The sequence below is a fragment of the Dermacentor silvarum genome, chromosome 4 (assembly GCF_013339745.2).
Source record: "Dermacentor silvarum isolate Dsil-2018 chromosome 4, BIME_Dsil_1.4, whole genome shotgun sequence".
Lineage (NCBI taxonomy): Eukaryota > Metazoa > Arthropoda > Arachnida > Ixodida > Ixodidae > Dermacentor > Dermacentor silvarum.
In genome coordinates, this window is record NC_051157.2 from 4510477 (window position 1) to 4531736 (window position 21260).

Sequence of the window (21260 nt, forward strand, 5' to 3'; positions counted from 1 at the left end):
AGGGAATATAAGGTGGAGGCGGGCGGGCGAAGGGTACGCATTTGTTTGTAGCAGACGCAGGGTGGTAGCCTGCGCCCGGCTGAACTTGGGGTGAGGTGGGGGGAAGGCACGGTTAAGCGTTTGATTTATTTTTTCTGCTCCGGTATGTTTTGGTCCTTAGGCAACCGGCTCGAGCCTCAAATAGCAAGGCACTCACCTTTATGTTATCGTACAGATTTTCCCGTCTAATTTCTTTCTTCTCATTCTTGTAAATCTCCATGGTTCTTTTGTTTCCATTTTTTTGCAGCCAATTTACTGTCTCAATTTCTCTCATTTTCTTTCAGATGAGTCTTGGTTGTCTATTTACAGTTTGAATTATCCTGTACTTGGTTGCCAACTTTCTTGACCTCTTCCTCCATTCTGTGTCCACGCTTTACAGGTACAGATACTTGTGCACTTTAGCCGCCCATTTATTTTCATCCATGTTCCTTAGTCTTTCTTCAAAACTAATTTTGTTCTGTGCTTCTCTTACTTCAAAAGAGGCCAAACCCATGTCACCCTGTACTGCCTCATTTGTGGTTCTACTGTGGGCTCCCAAAGCCAACCGGTCGAGTGATCTTTGGTTAACTTCCAACCCCGACAATATATCTGATTTTAAGCCTAGAAGGGCATTTGCGAACGTTAGCGCTGGCACCATTACTCCTTTCCAGATTCCACGGACCACCTCATACTTATTGTGGCCCCACAGTGCTCTGCGTTTCATTATTGCTGCATTTCGCTTCCCCTTAATTTTTAGACTACCTTGGTGGGTGCTTCAGTAAGCCTTTCCTTCGTTTATGTATACGCCGATGTACTTATATTGCTTGACTATGGGTATGACTTGCTGTTGAATTGACACCACGTAATTACTCGTCTCTTCATTAAAGATCATGATTCCTGATTTCTCTGTGCTAAACTTCGGGCCTAGATTTGTCGATGCTTTACCACATATATTCGCAAGTGTCTGTAAATCTCTTGTCATCATCATCATCAGCCTATATATATATATATATATATATATATATATATATATATATATATATTGTTTTAATGTGCACTGCAGGACGAAGGCCTCTCCCTGCGATCTCCAATTACCCCTGCCTTGTGCTAGCGTATTCCAACTTGCGCCTGCAACGTTCCTAACGTCATCATCCCATCTGGTTTTCTGCCGACCTCGACTGCGCTTCCCTTCTCTTGGTATCCATTTTGTAACCCTAATGGTCCACCGGCTATCCATCCTACGCATTACATGGCCTGCCCAGCTCCATTTCTTCCGCTTAATGTCAACTAGAATGTCGGCTATCCCCGTTTGTTCTCTGATCCACACCGCTCTCTTCCTGTCTCTTAACGTTAGTCCTAAGATTTTTCGTTCCATCGCTCTTTGTGCGGTCCTTAACTTGTTCTCGAGCTTCTTTGTTAACCTCCAAGTTTCTGCCCCATATGTTAGCACCGGTAGAATGCAATGATTGTACACTTTTCTTTTCAACGACAGTGGTAAGCTCCCAGTCAGGATTTGGTAATGCCTGCCGTATGCACTCCAACACAATTTTATTCTTCTGTAAATTTCTTTCTCGTGATCAGGGTCCCCTGTGAGTAATTGACCTAGATAAACGTACTCCTTTACAGACTCTAGAGGCTGACTGGCGATCCTGAATTCTTGTTCCCTTGCCAGGCTATTGAACATTGTCTTCTGCATATTCATCTTCAACCCAATTCTTACACTTTCTCGATTAAGGTCCTCAATCATTTGTTGTAATTCGTCTCGATTGTTGCTGAATAGGACAATGTAATCTGCAAACCGAAGGTTGCTGAGATATTCGCCGTTGATCCTCACTCCTAAGCCTTCCCAGTCTAAGAGCTTGAATACTTCTTCTAAGCATGCAGTGAATAGCATTGGAGAGATTGTGTCTCCTTGTCTGACCCCTTTCTTGATAGGTATCTTTCTACTTTTCTTGTGGAGAACCAAGGTAGCTGTGGAATCCTTGTAGATGTTTGCTAAGATATTCACGTATGCCTCCTGTACTCCTTGATTACGCAATGCCTCTATGACTGCTGGTATCTCTACTGAATCAAATGCCTTTTCATAATCTATGAAAGCCATGTATAGAGGTTGATTGTACTCCGCAGATTTCTCGATTACCTGATTTATGACATGGATATGATCCATCGTAGAATATCCCTTCCTGAAGCCAGCCTGTTCTCTTGGTTGGCTGAAGTCAAGTGTTGCCCTGATTCTATTGGAAATTATCTTGGTGAATATTTTATACAATACTGAAAGCAAGCTAATTGGTCTATAATTCTTCATTTCTTTAACGTCTCCCTTCTTATGGATTAGTATAATGTTGGCGTTCTTCCAGCTCTCTGGTACACATGAAGTTGTGAGGCATTGCGTATAAAGGGTCGCAAGCTTTTCAAGCATGATATCTCCTCCATCTTTGATTAAATCTACTGTTATTCCATCTTCTCCAGCAGCTTTTCCCCTGGTCATGTCTTTCAAGGCCCTTCTAACTTCAGCGCTAGTTATAGAAGGAGCCTCTGTATCCGGTTCATCACTATTTTGAATGAAAGTAGCTTGGCTGTTTTGGGCACTGTACAGGTTAGTATAGAATTCTTCCGCTGGTTTTACTATGTCATCGAAATTGCTGATGATATTACCATGCTTATCTTTAAGTGCATACATCTTGCCTTGTCCTATGCCAAGCTTTCTTCTTACTGATTTAATGCTGCGTCCATATTTTACGGCTTCCTTAATCTTTCCCACGTTATAATTTCGAATATCCCTTACTTTTTTCTTGTTGATTAGTTTTGACAGTTCAGCGAATTCAATCTGATCTCTTGAGTTGGACATTTTCATCTTCTGTCGTTTCTTTATTAGGTCTTTTGTCTCTTGGGAGAGCTTACCTACTGGTTGCCTTGGTGCCCTACCTCCCACTTCAATTGCTGCTTCTGAGATCAACCTAGTTACGATTTCATTCATTACCTCTATGTTGTCTTTATCTTCCTTTTCTAAAGCTGCATATTTGTTTGCAAGCACCAGCCTAAATTGGTCTGCTTTTACCCTTACTGCCTCTAGGTTGGCCTCTTTCCTCTTGACTAATTTCACTATCTCTTTCTTCAAATTGAGAGAAATCCTAGACTTCACTAACCTATGGTCACTGCACTTAACCTTACCTAACACTTCTACATCCTGCACTATGCTTGGATCGGCAGAGAGTATGAAATCTATCTGATTCCTTGTTTCTCCATTAGGGCTTTTCCAGGTCCACTTCCTGTTGCTGCGCTTCCTGAAGAAGGTATTCATTATTCGGAGCTTATACTTTTCCGCAAATTCTACGAACATCTCTCCTCTTGCATTCCTAGAATCGATGCAGTAGTTGCCAATTGCTTGCTCACCAACCTGCTTTTTCCCCACTTTTGCATTGAAGTCGCCCATGACTAAAGTATACTGAGTTTGCACCTTTCTCATTGCTAGTTCAACATCTCCATAAAACTGTTCTATTTCTTCATCATCGTGACTAGAGGTTGGGGCATAGGCTTGTACTACGTCCATTTTGTACCTCCTATTCCGCTTTATTACGACGACTGCTACCCTCTTCTTAATGCTGTAGAATTCATCAATGTTGCCCGCTATGTTGTTGCGCACTCGAAATCCTACCCCGGATTCTTTATCTGGAAGACCTCTGTAGCAGAGGCCGTAGCCGCTAGTCAGCACTGTGTAAGCCTTACCAGTTCTTCTAACCTCACTAAGGCCAATAATATCCCAGGAAATGCCTGATAATTCTTCAAATAGTCCTGCTAAGCTAGCCTCACTCGAGAGGGTGCGCGTGTTGAACGTTGCCAGGTTCAGTTTCCATTGGCGGCCTGTTCAGACCCAGAGATTCTTAGCACCCTCTGCCGCGTAGCAGGTCTGACCGCCGCCTTGGTCAGGTGCTCCGCAGCCACTGGGAACTGAGGGCCATGGGTTAATTGTCGGAGTCATGAGGGAGGTAGTGGCCGAATACTGTACCAGGGAGGCCAATTCCTGTTCTGGTGAGGGAGTGACATTGAGGAAGCTTAGTGGGCCTTCCTAGTTTGGTTGTACCTGAACTAGTATAGTCCCACTAGCTCTCGGCGATATATATATATATATATATATATATATATATATATATATTATTTTTCTTGCCGGTGTCAGGCACCACTCCATGCCTGAAAATGTGGTGGATTCGAGCAGGATTCGAACTGACGACCTTCAGATTTGAGGCCGGGTATTCTACCTCTGCTCCACGCCACCACCATCTTTTGTATTGTCTCTTGTATTGTCCGCTATAGTAGCACTATGTCGTACTATGAAGTTTCCTAGCACTAGGGAACTTCTGTTGCACCCTTTGTCCATTACGCATGTAGGATACATAAAATCCTCATTCGCTGTTTTCCAGTCGTCTTTCTATGCCCTTAACATAAAGCGTGAACAAAACTAGAGACAGAGGACATCCTTGCTTCAGTCCTTGGTTAATTCCCACCACTTCATTGCCTTTTCGACCTTCTCGGTTGTTTCTATATATCTCCCTCAGCAGCTCCACGAAATCGTCATATATGCCTTCATGCTTAAGAATATCCCATAAAAATTCCCTGTATACGTTGTCATAGGCTCCTTTAATATCGATAAATGCTATCGATAAAGGTCTATTCTGTGCTACTGAAATCTCTATGCACTGCGTAGTACAAACGTATTATCGTCTAAGCGTCTGCCTGGCCTGAACCAATTTTGCAGTTCCCCCAGTACATAATTTTTCTACACCCACTTCGACAGCTGTAATTTCGTGTCTTGCATTGCCATTCTGTGTATCACCGACGTTACTGTAAATGGCATGTAGGAGCTCATCTTATCCCTATCTCTTTTGCACATCAGGTTCATCTTTCTTTCGCGCCATCCAACGGGAATTTTCTTCGTTCTAATCACTTGCTCTATGACATTAGTCAGCAATGCCGTGCTCTTTGGACCGAGGTTTTTGATTAGCGTGTATTGGGATTTCGTCGAGTCGTGTTGTCGTGTTGTTAGGGACATTTTCTGCTGCCTTTTTCCAATAAAAGCTTTCTATGCGGATTTTGATCTCTCAGGCTATTCTGTAGCTGCTGGATCTATTGTCCGAACTACTGCTTCTTTCGTGCCGAATGTATCACTAATAACATCTGTGATGTCCCGCAGCGCATCGTCTCCTTCGTAGATGTTACCGTCTGCATCCCTTATAGCCATTTGCGAGTTTTTAGTTGGAGCTCCGAGTGCTTTTATATGGTTCCAGAATCTTTTTGGGGCGCCTTTGTCTCTTTTGCGAATGTTATGCACCAAACGTTCACTTGCGCATTTAATTTTCTCTTGCATGAGCTGACTCGCTACCCTTTTCGTTTCTCGGTATTTGTTTCATCTAAGGAGCACCTCTTCTTCGTATGATCCAAGCTTTTTGGCTTCTCGATGATCCCTAGACGCCTGCTTACGCTCTTCTACAGCTTGCTTTATTTCCTTGTTCCACCACTTACGGGGTTTCCTCGTTCCAATAGAACAATTGTTGCCGTGTCTGTCTTATTTCCTGCTGCGTAACGTCTACCAGTTCCTTATTTTCCCAGACCGCTGTAGGAAAAACCTCATCTTTGTTTTCCATGTTTTTTTTTTTTTTTTTTTTGCGATCTATGTTATTTACGAGAAGACGAAACAGCGCTTAACAACAGGACGAAGGGAGAGCACAGACATGGGCGCTGACTAACAACCATGTGTGTTTATTGCTTCTGTCGTCTTACGTGAGTAGACAGCCACTATCACAAGGAGCATGCGCTGAATCAAACTTCAAATTAGCAACTCAAGTACGATATCTCCTTCGAAAGAAGGGAAATGGAGGGTATAGCTTCCACATGCCTCTCCACTACTGTGGATGTAATAGGCCTCTGACACAAGACGAGCACGTTCACCCCGGTCTTTGATAAGGAAATCAGATTTTCGAAATACGGCTCGCAGCCGCATTCAATGCAATGCAGTGACAGTTCACTACCAGTGGCCGTCTTTTTAACTTTGTTCGCGTGCTCACCCATGCGTACATTAACGCACCGGCCAGTTTGCCCAATATAGAAACTCAGATTAGAAACTCAACAAGAAAATCAGATTTCGATTTCGAGAGACGGCAGGAAGGTCAATTCGCTGTCAATGCGCTCGCTGCTGCTGCTGCCGCGCCTCCTCACTCCAGCGTTCTGACAGCGAGTTTCCACGGTCATCGAGCGAGATGTGTGCATGTTTACCTGTGCACGCGTGACACCGTGCTTGTTAATTTAGTTAGTAAGCGAATGATTACAAGTTTGTACGGCCGATAAAACTACTATCCTTAGTTCGTATAGTTGTCTACTAATTTGCTATCGCAATCGACGCTTCGCCTCTCGCGCGAAACTACGCCTTTTTTTTAACGATTCACATTATGCCATCTGTCGAAAACAGAATGGGTGGCACATGCCATGCTATATTAATAGGTAGCGGAAAGTCTGGAGTGGTAGTTTCTTTTGTAAACACAGGAAAAAATGCTGCATTGAAAGTATCAGCGCACTCGGCGTCCGTGGCTGTTTCGCCTGCTGCATTCGTCACGCAGACAGTGCGAGCTCCTTGAGGACTTTAAAAATGCGCCACAACTCGGGAGTATTTCGAGTAAGTAGCTGAGGTATGTTGACATTTAAAAAAATGGTGTTTTAGCAGTGTGCACGGCACTCGGGTAAGCGTTCTCTGCCATGTAGCAGTTTGACCATGCCTCGGTGTTTCCAAGACGCGTAGCTATAGTAGGAAGCGACTATTCTTTTTGTTTTAAAGCATCTCTGCTAAAGCGACCACGATAGGGGGATACAAACATGCGTAGCCTGATAGATACATAGACAGATGCGTGCATAGATATAATGGCCCCCGGAAAGTGCGTCATCTATACCCTCAGAATGCGAACGCAGTAAAAGAAGTAGGATACCGCCTCATGGGAGGACGCGCTGACCTGGATTAGTCGCTCACCGCTACCAGGCAAACTAAGGCCGTGTGTCAATTGTCACCACCACTAGCATTCCATTTGCTCTCTAAATTTAAAAAAAGTTGCATCATTGACGAATAATAAAGCTTTAATAATAGTAATAATAATGATAAGGATTTCTGGACGATGCACGTTAACCCGGACGCCACTTCTTGGATGCGGCTCTCTGGCGGCAGCCGCCAGTCCTCGCAGCGGAAGCAGACAGCAGTAACAAATTCCACAGGACGTCGCTGAGCGCACGTTCAGGCGAAGCTGTCATCGGCAAAGCGGATGCGGGCTTCCCGGGCGCATTCACCGTTGCCCTGAGATCAGTCACGTCGGCACGATTGTCCCGTGAGCAGAGCACGACAAGAACCGCCAGGTGTTTACAGAGAACTCACGCGGATGTTACGCAAGCGACTGCGTAGCGACACGCGACACAACTCTTGGCGAGAAAGCTGAACGGACGCTAGCGAAGTCGAGCGGGACATCGATGCGATTCTCGGTGGACTGGAGGACACGCTTGGCGCTTATGCTGGAAAGGTACATCGGCGAGGTTCGTGCCTTTCTTGTTGCGTTACCGACGGAGATCGCCTTCTCATAGCCGTGGTGCTCTGTTAAGGCCGCGGTGCTCTCTTATGCAACAGCAGATGTGGCTTAAGCGCTTTGTAACGTTTTTTTACATATTCTGGCTAACATCTTGTTTGTATAACTTTTTCTCAGCAGCGTATGTCATCAGTGACTGCATTAATGGAGTTGAGGCTTATCGTGTCCAATTGAACACATGCCATTGCACAAGCCATATTTTCTTGATCATCAGCCAATTTTTTATGTCCACTGCAAGGCAAAGGCCTCCCCCAGCGATCTCCAATTAACGCTGTCTTGGGCTAGCTGATTCTAAGTTGTGCCTGCAAATTTCTTCCATTGATTCATACCACACAATTCTCTGCCGTCCTCGACTGTGCTTCCCTTTTTCTGCCACCAATTCTGTAACCCTGGTGGAGCACCGGTTATCTGTCCTATGCATTACGTAACAGCTCCATTTTTTATTGCGATAGCAATTATATGGACACTCCAAAGCAGATTTCTGCCGTCGGCGTCGTCGTCACCGTGAGGTTCCATATGACGTCAATGGAGATGAAATCGTCGTCGCGCGCCGCCGAACGCTGTATGTGCGAGTGAAAGGGCGCGAGGGACGCGCGCTTTCACGGGGAGTGAACCCATGGCGGAGAACCAACGCGCGTTCTGCGCCGTGCTCCCTTAAGGGCTGCAGAAGTAGGCGTCTCCTTCCTCCTTTACAATCACCATATATGTAGAGCGAACGCGCCTTCTTCCGACGCGCGAAAGGCCGTGGGGGGAGGGGGAGGGAAGGGAGGCGACGTTTAGCTGCGGCACCAAGTGCCTATTTATATCAGAGGCTCCGGCAACAGTCACCAACGCCGCACGCATTTTGTGCGAACGCGGGCAAAACGCCGACGGCGTCGACAACAGTTCTGCGTGTTGCCGGGGCTGCTGCATGTCCAAGTTTATACACCTGATAAAGCTACTATCATTACTCCGTATAGCTCTCTACAAATTTGCTATCGCAATTGATAGTTCGCCTTTCAGGTGAAACTGCGACAACCTTTCTTTTTTTTCTCTCTCTTCTTAATGTACACTAGAATATCGGCCTCATCCGTTTTCTCTGTAATCCCCACCGCTGTCTACCCGTCTCTTACCGTTACGCCTAATATTTTTCGTTCCATCGCTCGTTGCCCGGTTCTTAATTTCTTCTCAAGCTTCTTTGTTAACCTCCAACTTCTCCCCCATATGTTAGTATTGGTACAATGCAATATGCAATGATTGTATACTTTTCTTCTCGAGGTTAGCGGTAAGCTACCGGTCATGATTTGATAATGCCTGCCGTAGACGCTCTAAGCCATTTTTATTCTTCTGTAAGCTTCTTTCTCATGATAATAATCTCCCGTGAATAATTGACCTATACAAACGTACCATTGCACATATTCTAGAGGCTGACAGCGGATCATAGATTCTTGTTTTCTTGCCAGCTTTCTCGGCTAAGGTCCTCAATTATTTGTTGCAATTTCATATTTTCACATGACAGCACTAATTGGCACTTCTAGATTTCGTTTTCTTTTGTCTTTTCTCTTTTTTTTTCTTGTTCTTTTTGACGCAACATTGCTTACTGAACGCATTTGCTGCCTGTGATAAAAAAGGTCAGAGGCAATACATATAGGCACCGTCAGACGGCACAGTAAACCAATCGCTGGAACTAGTAGATGAGGCATGTGTATGCTGCAGCAAAAAACCGGAGCCCACTCAGCACATCCTAATGGGATTCACCCAGAGAGACCCGTAAGTAACGTACACCTTGCAGAAGCGCTTGGGTTTAAAGTGGACGGAAGCATCAACCAGTCAGCAGTCGACATCAGCAAGATACGTTTAGAGTATTGGGGGGGGGGGGGGGGGGGGGGAAAGCAGGGAAGAGATTGATATTACCTGATTTGATCTCCTATACAGTCATAGGTAGCGGTACAATGTAGATATTGAAATGTATGCAAAAATGCAAGATAAAAAACAAAACAAGTATAGGATACTTGACCAAATCATGCAGGCTAGGTGACTATTTGTCACCGCCCCGTTTTAAAGGGGATGCAATTAAATCATCATCATCATGGAATGTCATCCACAGATTGCCCGTCGAAGTCTCGTGGGCGTCACAAAAACCCGTGAAAAGGCCTCTGGCTTCGCAAAGATTACGATAGGTGGAAGAGTCCCCGAGATGAAATTGGGCGGCTGCAGCCCCATGCGGCGGTGGTCCTTCGACAGCCTTGTAGAATGTTCTACTAGAAAATATCGGTGCCAATGATCGGTAACTGCACTCGAAATCACGCCAGAATTCTTCGTGAGTCCGCCATACAAGCAGAGAACCCACCAAATTTAACTTGCCGGATGACCACTCCACACGTTAAAATGCCCGCTAATTTAATTGTGGAGGCACCATGATTCGAGCCCAGTACCTCCGGCGTACGAAGTGGATGCCCACAACGCCACCGCTACCGTTAAAAGCAAAACACACAAAGTTGCGAACAAGGGGAAAAGCGGAGGGCCAGGCTTTCTCAGCTCGTTTCCTGGAACAACGGTCTTCGATAATGACGCTGCGAGGATCATAAAATATCAGAGCCCTTCGACTACTGTGAAGATTTAAGCCAGCGAAGCTGTGACTATGGTGGGTTTGCTGTAGTGTATGTTGCCCCCCACGATGAGAATGGGCGTATCGTTGTTGGGCATCACCCAACCAACATGTCTATCATGAACGTTCCAGTTGCGACACTTGTGTTGAAACCTGGCCATCGCACCGGACAAGTTAGCGCTAGCGTTGCCGAGGCGTGCCCCTCCGTTGTCGGGTTCCTGAATGGCAATACCAATAAAGTGTTTCTGTCTGTCTGTCCTGGATGGCAAGACGCTTACGTTTGGCCTCAACATCGCGCTCCCGCAACTCCGGGTCGGCCGCTCTTCACCGACGTCTGCCCTCAACATCGGGCTTCCTCAGCTCGGGGTCCGTGGCTCTTCGCTGACAAACGAAAGCCCTCACGCTAGAATCGGCACGTCGACGACTAGCCCGAGTGCGTTCGCGGGGGCATTGCTCAAACGCGTTAGGACAAGTCATCGGTTGCTCATGAATGACTCTTACCCCCGTAAATGCGGCCTCCCTATTACGACGACAGATGAGAAGTGAAATTCTACGCTGGAATGATGAGTGGCAATGCAGCCAGCTGTGGAAGAAGACGATGACGACGAACGCGGGAGCAGTAGCACGGCATTAGAGATACAAAAGGATTACCTTGCTGAATTTCTAGAATTATGAATTATTCCTATTATTTCACTTCTTTATGACAAAATTGCTTTATCTCAAAATTAAGATTAAATGTCAAATTAAGTTTTTGTTCAATTTCTCATAAACATAGTTGAAACCGCCTGCTTCTTGGCCAATCCCCCGTAGTCGGTATGCGCCAAAGTTTAGGAAACAAGACAACACAGTAGCACGGCATTCAACAGCACGAGCGCAAAGCGACGGGCGCTAACGAGCCAGCTGCGGAAGAAGACGACGATGCTCGATTCAATGCTGATCATGTAGTTTCGCCGTCGCCAGCAATTTGACCTTCATTTGTCCGCAGCTGGGCCGTAGCCTTGGAAACGCATCACGTAATTCGCGGCACCGAGCTCCGCCGCAGCCGGCTTAGCGCATGCGCCCTCCGCAGCTGGGTCGCCGCCTGACCATGTGATTCGCCGCGTGCCTTATTAATAGCGAATTCCAGTGGCAGATTCGCAGTACTTACGGAGCAGCATTTTCTGTTTTTTTTTTGTTTGTTTTTTTGAAGCAACAATGTTCTAATGACAGATCGGGAACACCGAATGAGTGTTCCAACACTTCAGAAGAGCCATCTGTTGGGCTAGTTGGTCGAACATAGTTACTTTCAGATATCTTTCTTTATTGATGTATTTAGGACAATATAAGAATTGTCCTAGGGGGCACAGCTAAAGGCAATGCATTGCCTGACTGGGCCGTGCCACCCATACAGCAGCAGCAGCAACAGTATGACAGTACAGAAAATTTTAAAGACACATGTGAAAATCTATTATCCTTATATTAAACAGATTGATTGCACAATTCAAAAAAGGAAAAGAAAACAAAGTTAAAGGCAAGTACAACTTTATGCATGCATCTTATAAGCATTTGAAGCGAAAAAAAATGAAGAATGATACACAGCAGTAAACCAAGATCAAGCAAAAACTTAGGTAAGCAAAACAATATTACGTAATCTGCAAACACTTGTAGCCCAGAACGGAAAAAGGAAAAGGGGTTTCGAAGGAATATACATGATAGCCTAACTTTGGTTTTCTTCTTCTGCAAACAATAATTTTCTTATCACTTTTCTAAAAGTTTGCTTGGAGGTTCCAGAATTTAAAAGATCTGTGGCCAGAGGATAGTCGCTTAAGAGACGATGAATTTGCACGGCGAGTTTTTGTTCACCATATTTGGTCCTACTGCGTGGTGTAAGTACCAGACTATTTCTGAAGTTATATCCTGTTGTTATTACGTGGTATTTTTTTTTTTTTGGAAAGAGTATTTATCTAACTGAAATTGCCGGAACATTTCGAGGAATAGTTTATATGTGCAAAGTTTTGATGTTGGCAATATTTTTATTTGCTATAGATTGGTTTGGTGTTTTCCATACGTCCTAAGTTTCCTGTTGCACGTAGTGCACGGTTTGCAGTGTTTAAAGTGATGATAAATTATATTTAGTAGTGGTCGACCAAACTAAGAGACAATATGTTAATCGAGAATGTATGAGGGCATTCACGCTTGTCGGTAACAGATGTCTCAACCTGTTTAGCGCACCTACAGCATGAGCAATACTATTTCTGAGAGAATCTACATGCGGCGTCCACGACATGTCTTCATGGAATATGACCCCCAGAAATTTGGCTGTCTTTGCCTGTTCGATATTTACTTTTTTGGAATTGCAGCTGGAAATGCGAGTGAGTCATCGTTCCTTTTGATTTGAAAAGTAAATACTTAGTTTTACCTATGTTTAGCTGAAGCTTGGTTGCATTGAGCCACATATCCAATTGCTGTAACCAGATGTTAGCCTGTTCAAAAAGGTTTTGTATAGCCATTCCTGAGAAAAAGACGTTAGTGTCATCGGCATATAGCATAATATAATAATATAATAGCCTTGAACATTTACAATGTCATTAAAAATTAAATTATGAGGTTTTACGTGCCAAAAACACGATCTGATTATGAGGCACGCCGTAGTGGGGGACTCCGGAAATTTGGACCACCTGGGGTTCTTTAACGTGCACCTAAATCTAAATACACGGGTGTTTTCGCATTTCGCCCCCATCGAAATGCGGCCGCCGTGGCCGGGATTTGATCCCGCGACCTCGTGCTCAGCAGCCCAACACTACAATGTCATTAATGTACAATAAAAACAAGACGGGCCCTAAGACGGAGCCTTGCGGCACGCCGTATTTAATGGTGAGAAGTTCCGAACTAACGCCATTTATTGTTGTGTATTGGGTTTTTCCGGTTAAATAGCTTTTTATTAAGGATAATGCAACACCATGAATTCCGTAAAGCGGTAGTTTTTCAAAGAGGACGTCATGTTGAACGCAGTCAAACGCCTTTCGATACTCAAGAAATATACCGTGAGTTAGTATTCGCTTTTCTATGTTCTCAAGGATTTGCTCTTTTATTTTAAGTAAAGCAGTTTCTGAAGATATTTTCTTACAGACACCATATTGCTCATGTGCTATTATTTATTGCGCGTTTAAAAACCCACTGAGTCTTTTGTTTATTACGTGCTCAGCAATTTTAGCAAAAACAGAAAGTATGGAGATTGGCTTATAGTTATTCATATCATTTACTGAACCACCCTTATGAATAACAGTCACCCGTGCCAGCTTCATTTTATCTGGGAAGTCACCATTTGAAAGAATCAGGTTGCAGATATGTGCTAGCGGCATGCTTATGAGTTCGCTAACGGCTTTCAGTGGCTTCACTTTTACATGGTCTGCGCCAGCAGCACAATGATCTTTTAACGATGAGATTATAGTCTGTATTTCGTGCTGATCAGTGGCCACGAAGAACATAGTAGAAGAACACCGATGTGTTCCGTGCAAGTGACATCTAAGTTGTGAGGATGAATCAACATCTATAAAGTGTGAATTGAATGCATTCGCAGTTTGAACGTCCGATAGTCCGCTACCTTGAAATGCTGTCTTTTTTTGCTGTAGTGATTTTAAGATGTTCATTACCTCATTGACCATTCTCCACATCATATTTGAATTTCCCGTGACAGCAGCAAACTTGTTCATGTAATGTTCTTGCTTGGCGCGTTTGATATCAGAATTCAACTTATTTCGTTAGAATTTGAATGCCCGGAAATCATCTTCACTTCGGCGTTTCAAAAATTTTGAAAAAGTCTATTACGTAGTTTAATTCTGTTATAAAGATCACGCGATATCCAAGGCTTCCTTGCTTTTTGTGTTTTTTTGTATTTCACAAGTGGGAAACATCTATCATATAACTGCGCGAAAGTGGATATAAAACTCTCATAAGCTGTGTTTGCATCAGTATTTGCAGTAACTCTATCCCACCGATTACCAGAAATTAATTCAACACATCTTTTGACATTTTGATCTGAGTATACTCTTATGAAGTTTACAGGAGTCGATTTGGAAGGCTGTCTGTGGGGCAATAAACAATATATCGGTAAGCGATCACTCAAACCACACCTCTGGACCCCTGCTCTGATACGTTCAGGTGAAAAACTCGTCACACAGAGGTCGAGCGTTGTCTGGGTTGTGGGAGTAATGCGTGTAGGCACGTCAATGACATTTGAACAACCATATGATTCAAAAATTTCCTGAAAACGCCTAAATTCGAGATTGCCAGGACAAGCATCTATATTAAAATCCCCTATTAAGATTGTTTCAAGTTTGAGTTCGATACATAGTTCGAATATTTTTTTTCAGTAAATTCCAGAAACACATTCACCGATCCTGAAGGGGGGCGGTAAACAAGTGCAATCAGGGTACCCATGCATTGTAAACCAATGCATTCGTAACATTAATTGACAACCTTAATATCAGGAATTATACTATACGATAAATCAGAGCGAACATAAACAGCAATTCCACCACCACGTTTCATTGTTCGGCAAACAGAGGTGCACTCATATCCAGGAATAGTAACACATTCGTACTCCGATGTAAACAATGTTTCGCTAAAACAAAGTTAGTCAAAGCAGTGCTTAAGTTCGGATAAATGTAAATTAACTTCATCAAACTTCTTTCTTAGGCTCCGTGCATTTAGATAAAAAATGGAAACAGGACACTGGTGGCTGCAACATCACGGGAAGATTGGAATTGTAGGGGCGCTATCGCGGTTTAGATAACAGGATGCACGTTTTGCTATCACGTATGTCGCTATCACTTCGAAGCTGCCAGCTAGATTGGCGAGATCGCCCACTTCACGTATGACTACAGCACGGTCACCGCTCTTTCTTCAGATATAGCGCAAACAAGTGCACATCCACACGACGAAGCCATCAGCCCTCGTCCGCATCTGCCGTGTCGTGTATATGCGTATTTATTTCTGAAAGAGTGTGTTCAAATGGCAGATTGAGAGCACTCGCAGAGGCGAGATCACTCCGCCGAGCAGCCCAAACTGCTCTGCCAAAAACGGCGGAGCGGACCGGAACTCTCGGCTGACGCATTTTCTGTATCTACTCAGCATGCCTCCATCCACACCGGGACGTCGGTATACCCACGGACGCAATGGATGCCTCTATGTCGCGTCGCGCGCTTTTGTTCCCTTTTGCTGTCTCGTAAACAAAGGGCTGCTTCGCTTCGTGCCGCTTGCACAACGAGGGTTGCAATGCAGGCTTGTTGGTCTGTCATCATGTAATGGTGACAGACCAACAAGCACAACGCACAAGGGGACACACAAGCTTGTGCCTTTCATGAGGCTTCCATAATAGTGCGTCGTAGTTTCAAGTGTCCATCTGCATGCTATCTTCGAGAGCGTCTCTTTATCTTCGCAGACGCTGATAGCCGCATGTGCAGAGCCGCAACGCGAAAGTCAGCAATCTGTAAAATTTTGTTATTTTGTTTGTGCTTTTTATTTGTATGTGCCAATCTTTTTCTTTTTTTTTTTGTACGTTTGCTTGCACCTTGTCTTTTAGCAGATAACTATTCTATTGTGACCTGTCTCTATGTCCCTGTAGTGCCGTGCACGCTGTTGACACACGATGTACCACGGAGAAGCCGCCGCGGCGGAGACAGCCGACGATAATCCCCTCCGGCACGCTGGGCATGTCCGGCTGCGTGGTGTGCACGAACGCCGTTGGTCTGGCTGCAGGGCTGCGTCGCTTAAAGCCCCTCAATGAGCGTCGCTCTACGCCGTAGGGGCTTGCTCGTTCGCGACCACCCACTCCGACTCTGCCATTGGAATTCGACAGCGCCGCGCTCGCTCTCATCCTAAAATACCTAAAAAAAATATCTCATTATAGTGCCTATAATTATATTCTAGGCACTATAATCTTATCCTGCTCCCGCGTTCGTCGTCGTCGTCTGCTTCCACAGTGGCTGCGTTGCCGCTAATGTAGAATTTCGCTTTTCTTCTGTCGTCGTAATGGGGAGGCCGCGTTTACGGGGATATGAGCCATTGCTTAAGGGGGTATGAGTCATACATGAGCAACTGCCGCCGCGAATGCACTCGGGAAAGGGTTCATCGTCGACGTGCCGATTCTAGCGTGAGGGCTTCGAAAGCCCTCACGCTATATCGAACGCGGGAACAGGATGAGAACGAGGCCGGGCCTTCTTCTTTAAACGTTGCGCGCGAGCGGCAGGCTTTGAGCCGTCGTCGGCAAGAGGCGTCTGACCACCCCGCGGATATCGCCCGGCGAGCTGCTTCACTGGAGAGGGTCCGGAATGCTAAGTGCGCGAAGCTAGCGTCGGAGACTGAGGAGGAGCGAGCCGTTCGGCTCGCAACACGCTTGGACTTGTCGGTTTATAATTTATACCTGGCTTAACGATGGGGGTATACTTAAGTATAATAATTACAGCTAAATCAAAGGTCAACCAAGTAAAACCTAGACTTAACCAGGCTAAACCAAGCTTTCGCTATGCATATTCAGGGTTAGCTGAGCTAAGCCGCAGCCATTTTTTTTTCTACACGCGGACATCATCCTGGGAGAACTAGCCCTTAACAGCTTCGCTTTAAAAACTTTTGACAGCTGGTTTCCCTTTGACGATCGTCAACACCATAGTCGAATCTCTATTGAAAACTCGCCCCCTCCCGCGCCAACGGCAGCGACGCGTCCGCAGCGAACGCCAAAAGCTCGCCCCGAGAGACGGCTGCCGCCGCTACGTAGGAACGACTTCAAGATCATTGTGCGCACCAAATCAAATGCAGTTCCAATCCAGCTGAAATCCTGCTCAAATACAGCGCTCAATGTAGCTCTGTTCACATCCTGCGCTTGTGTAGTTCAAATTCAGCGCTAATGCAGCTCCACTGACGTGAAACCTGGGGAAGTGCGAAGCAATGATGTGCCGGGTGGTGGCGCCCTCTCTTGTGCTGCGCTGCTACCAGTCTGGCGTATCGGAACCGATTTTAACGAGTTTCTGGTAATAATTCGCTTAATGCTTGAGTATTCCTGTCTTTTAAATTATGCTGAATCATGTCAGTTTATATTGAAACGTTATTGAACAATTCTGCAATTGCTATGACCCAGTTTTGCGCAGTTATTTGTGAGCGTGATCACGATAGTTATCTTTCGTGATCACGCTCTAAATATGACATCGCACTAAATATGACATCCGTTTGAAAGTGTCCCCTTGTACTGTCGTGCTCTTTTATATTTTCCTGTCGAGGAGACTGTGCAATGCCTGACAATATGTTTCTCTAATCCTGCTCTTCCGAGAAGCGCGGATATAAGGGCCGACACATACCAGGTGTTTAAACGAACACTTTCAAACATTTTTTTTAATTGCTTTTTTGGATTTCACTGAATGTGTGAAAACTTTAGCTTGGTGGTAATTTTTGGCAGTATTTCATTTAATGGGGCTTGAATAAAGTATCTAGATTGACTGATGTAGCAAACTTTTTTGTTTGTGCTTGTGCGGTAGCTGATATAACGAATAGGAATTCGTGCAGCAGGTTTCCTAACTCACGCGTTAATATTCCCAGGCTGCTTTACATAGGCAGGTATATATTATTGCAAAAGTATATGTTCATGTTCTCTCTCAAAAAGTAGACATATTCATCGGGTGTGGTTGTGAGCGAACGTGCAAAACAATGAGTTCATTGTGTGTGTTTCTGCGATAAAATTCACTTCAACTCGTTACTACCTGCTCGGTGCAAGCACATTCATTTCGATGTCGATGCTTTGCGTATAGCTGCAGTGCAAAGCATCGCATTTGTTACGTGCAGTAGCTACATCTCGTAAATAAGGCCGTGCGGTCCGGCAGGCGCGGTGCTAATAACCCATACTAAACCGCAGTAGCGCCCCCAGGATCTCTGCCAGGGGGGGTACATTTTTGTGGGGGGGGGGGGGGGGGGGGTAGGGGGGAGGCAAACACTTTGCATAATATGTAATTTCCTTGCTTTAGCCAGAGGAATCAAACAGCAACTCAAATGTCTAATAATTATAATATGACACTAAGAATAATGACAATGTTTATTTCTTCAGCGTTTTACTCAAAGTAATTTAAGAGTGAATGAGTAAATAGAAGACAGTAGACGATAGAGTGTTTTTGTTAATCAGGAAAATTCGACCTCAAGCTATCACCTGAATGGTAATGACAATGCGCACAGAGCACTGACGGTACACGTTGGACTGGTGGGGCTGGACGCGTGAGGGGAGGGGGGGGGGGGGGGTTACAACTACAATTTAGGTATACTTTTCAATACTTATATGGCAATATAAGGCGCTTACTTGCAACCACATATGGCAGTAAAACGCCTATTTGTAGCCTTATATGACGTTATAAAGCCTTACTTGCAGTCATATATGGTAGTATTAGGCCATATCAGGACCATTATATGGCAGTATAAGGCCATATCTGTACCCTTATATGGCAGTATAAGGCCTTATCTGGACCCTTATATGGCAGTATAAAGCCTTATCTGGACGCTTATATGGCAGTATAAGTCCTTACATGGATCCTTATATGGCAGTATAAGGCCTTATTTGGGCCTTATATGTCCAAATATGGCCATATATAAAACATATACGGACCATATCTGACATTTTCGTAAGGGGTGGCAGATAGTACAATTATAGTCGATTAGGTCTACTCGAAGAGGCGGACATAACTTGCGCAATCAATTGAGGTGCATAATCGCATAATTAACAAAAATCACTAATTAAGTTTTTTTAAAAATTACCTTATGGCCCATATTGAAATTTACAAATTCTAGCCACGTAGTTCTCAAGGCGGATCTACTTTGAACGAATTCTCAGGATGACACTGGTTTCGAGATATTAATTCACGAACTTTGCGAGGAATGCATTGGCGTTCCAGTTACTTTTGTTCTTCAATGCATGAAACGACGTTTTCTTAAGAAAGTAAGTAAAATAACAGTGCACTTTTGCCTCAAATCTGACGGCGGATATCTCGTAAATGTTGTCATCCGCACAATATTTTTCAAGTGGACATGCCTTGCAGTCTTACTCGCTAGAGTTTGTAAATTGCAACATGTGCCATAAGGTAATTAATTCAAAAGTAAATATTGAATGTTTGGTATTCGTTGATTATGAATTTCATTTTTTTGTGCAAGTAATGCTCGCCTCTTCGAGTATACGAGCTCATCATGGACTAGAATTGTGCTATCTGGCGCCGGCAACATTTAAAAATTTGGGAAATGTTCGTTGAAACATATCCTATATTAAAATGGCGAATTCAGTTTAAAATGGGAAGTAGCCAGACTTCTCTCGGTCTGATAACCTTTGAAACGTCATTCTGCAGAAGGAATGATACCTTTGTTGGCGATAAGGAAATATTGCTGTTCATTTTTAAGGCTGGAACAACCTCGCACAGCATATTCCTCTGAGCATAGACGACAGTGAATTCACTGGTGAATTGATTGAACATGACGATAAAGTAGGTATACCTTCCGTGATGTGTCTTTAATTTCTTTTTGCGTGGCGGGAGGGCGGGCTCTAACTGATATTCTGAGAGTTACTCTATGAGGAGCCTATACAGTAACTCTATAACAGAAGCTGTGTTTTAAATTATCATTAGATAGTAAGGCACGCAAGCGTAACGTCCAGGCTCGTAATCATGAGGTGAGCGATCGACTTTTGCTGCAAAATAATAAAAAATGAAAACTCGCATAACTTTGGAGCCCAACATGGCGTACCTCGGCGCAACTCTGCTCCCTAAACGGAGCGTATACTCTAGATATGCCCCTATATCTGGTTCTCACGGAAAGAGGCGAAATGAAGTGTGTACTGTTGTGTGTGTGCATAAGCGAATTTGAGGAGAAGTTAAGGAGCGCCACTATTCCGTGTACGAGAAGTGTCGCTATATGGTCAGTGTTTTTGGCGTCAGATAGCTGTGCGCAATGTCCTTGCATGCGTTTCGCCAATGCATTGCTTTCGAAAAATCACCCTGTGTAACCAGAGAAGCCTCTGAAATGCAGCCCATTTGCAATATGAAGGCGCCAATGCAACGAACCATTATAAATTTCGTCCCTTCTTTCGCTCGACTTTCGTCCAAACAAAATTCTGAATCATTGATGCCGTGTAGGTCACGTTTCACTAGGAGCCTCTCTCCATGTAGTTCACCATAAGGGAAAAATTGATGGGCCTATTACGTTGGATCTGTCGATAGCTTTTGAAAGACTTGTTGTTTGGTTCTCGTAAAAGTCGTTGGAAATCATTGTTCGTATTGTTATGGCACACTTACACACAGGGAAACAATGAACAAGAAGGAACAGGGACGGAACTTTGTCCTGTCTTGGTTTCTTCCTGCGTGTGCTGTAACACAACAAAGAATGCACGAAGCCGGCCAGCAAGCATTGCTTTATGCGACGTCATTACTCTCCTCGCAGCAAGGAGGTTCGCCCGGCAGCATGGGAGAACCACTTCCGGACATGCGCACTGGAATCGAGAGCCAGCCTAGCGAGGAGAAATGCAACGGAAACATCTACACCATCAGCCAGCCTTGCTCGAGCGGCCGCAGTTCACCGACCAACATGAGCTTCCGCATGCGCAACCTGCAGCCGGACAGCGTCTCCGCCAACCACGTCCGTCCTCCGTCTTCAGAGGAAAGCCTCGAGTCAAACAGGTCCGCTATCAGGTGAGGGCTCCCCCTCGTGACGATAGTCTTTAGTTGTCGGTTGGTGGGCGCCTTAGAGGGCCGTTTCACTTGTGCCTCGCGTTTATTGGTGTTTCTTCCTGGTATTTACGATGTGTGTGTGTTTTATATCAGCGCGAACTTTGGCGCATAATACCTCCGAATTATTTTTACAGCGAAAGCTGTACATGGCTAGTAGAAACGAAAAACCGTTCGTCCCATCTTTCTCTAACGTCACCATTGGCTGCGCCGTAAGTTACGTCGTTCTCTACGTCGCACCCAAACGCGCGCGCCAATGGTTAGCGCCGTTAGTGACGTCATTCTCTGCGTCGTACCTGCTCTGCCCGCAACGCTGGCTCC

The 21260-nt window shown here is 44.8% G+C and overlaps 1 protein-coding gene across 1 annotated transcript in view; it reads left to right on the plus strand.

Moving 5' to 3' along the window:
* The window catches only part of LOC119449348 (proton channel OtopLc), a 177815-nt gene that overhangs the window by 94640 nt on the left and 61915 nt on the right, over positions 1-21260 (plus strand). Inside the window, exon 3 of the mRNA XM_037712513.2 lies at positions 20656-20903. Within this exon, the coding sequence (XP_037568441.1) occupies positions 20656-20903 (248 nt within the window). The remainder of the gene's footprint in view (positions 1-20655; positions 20904-21260) is intronic.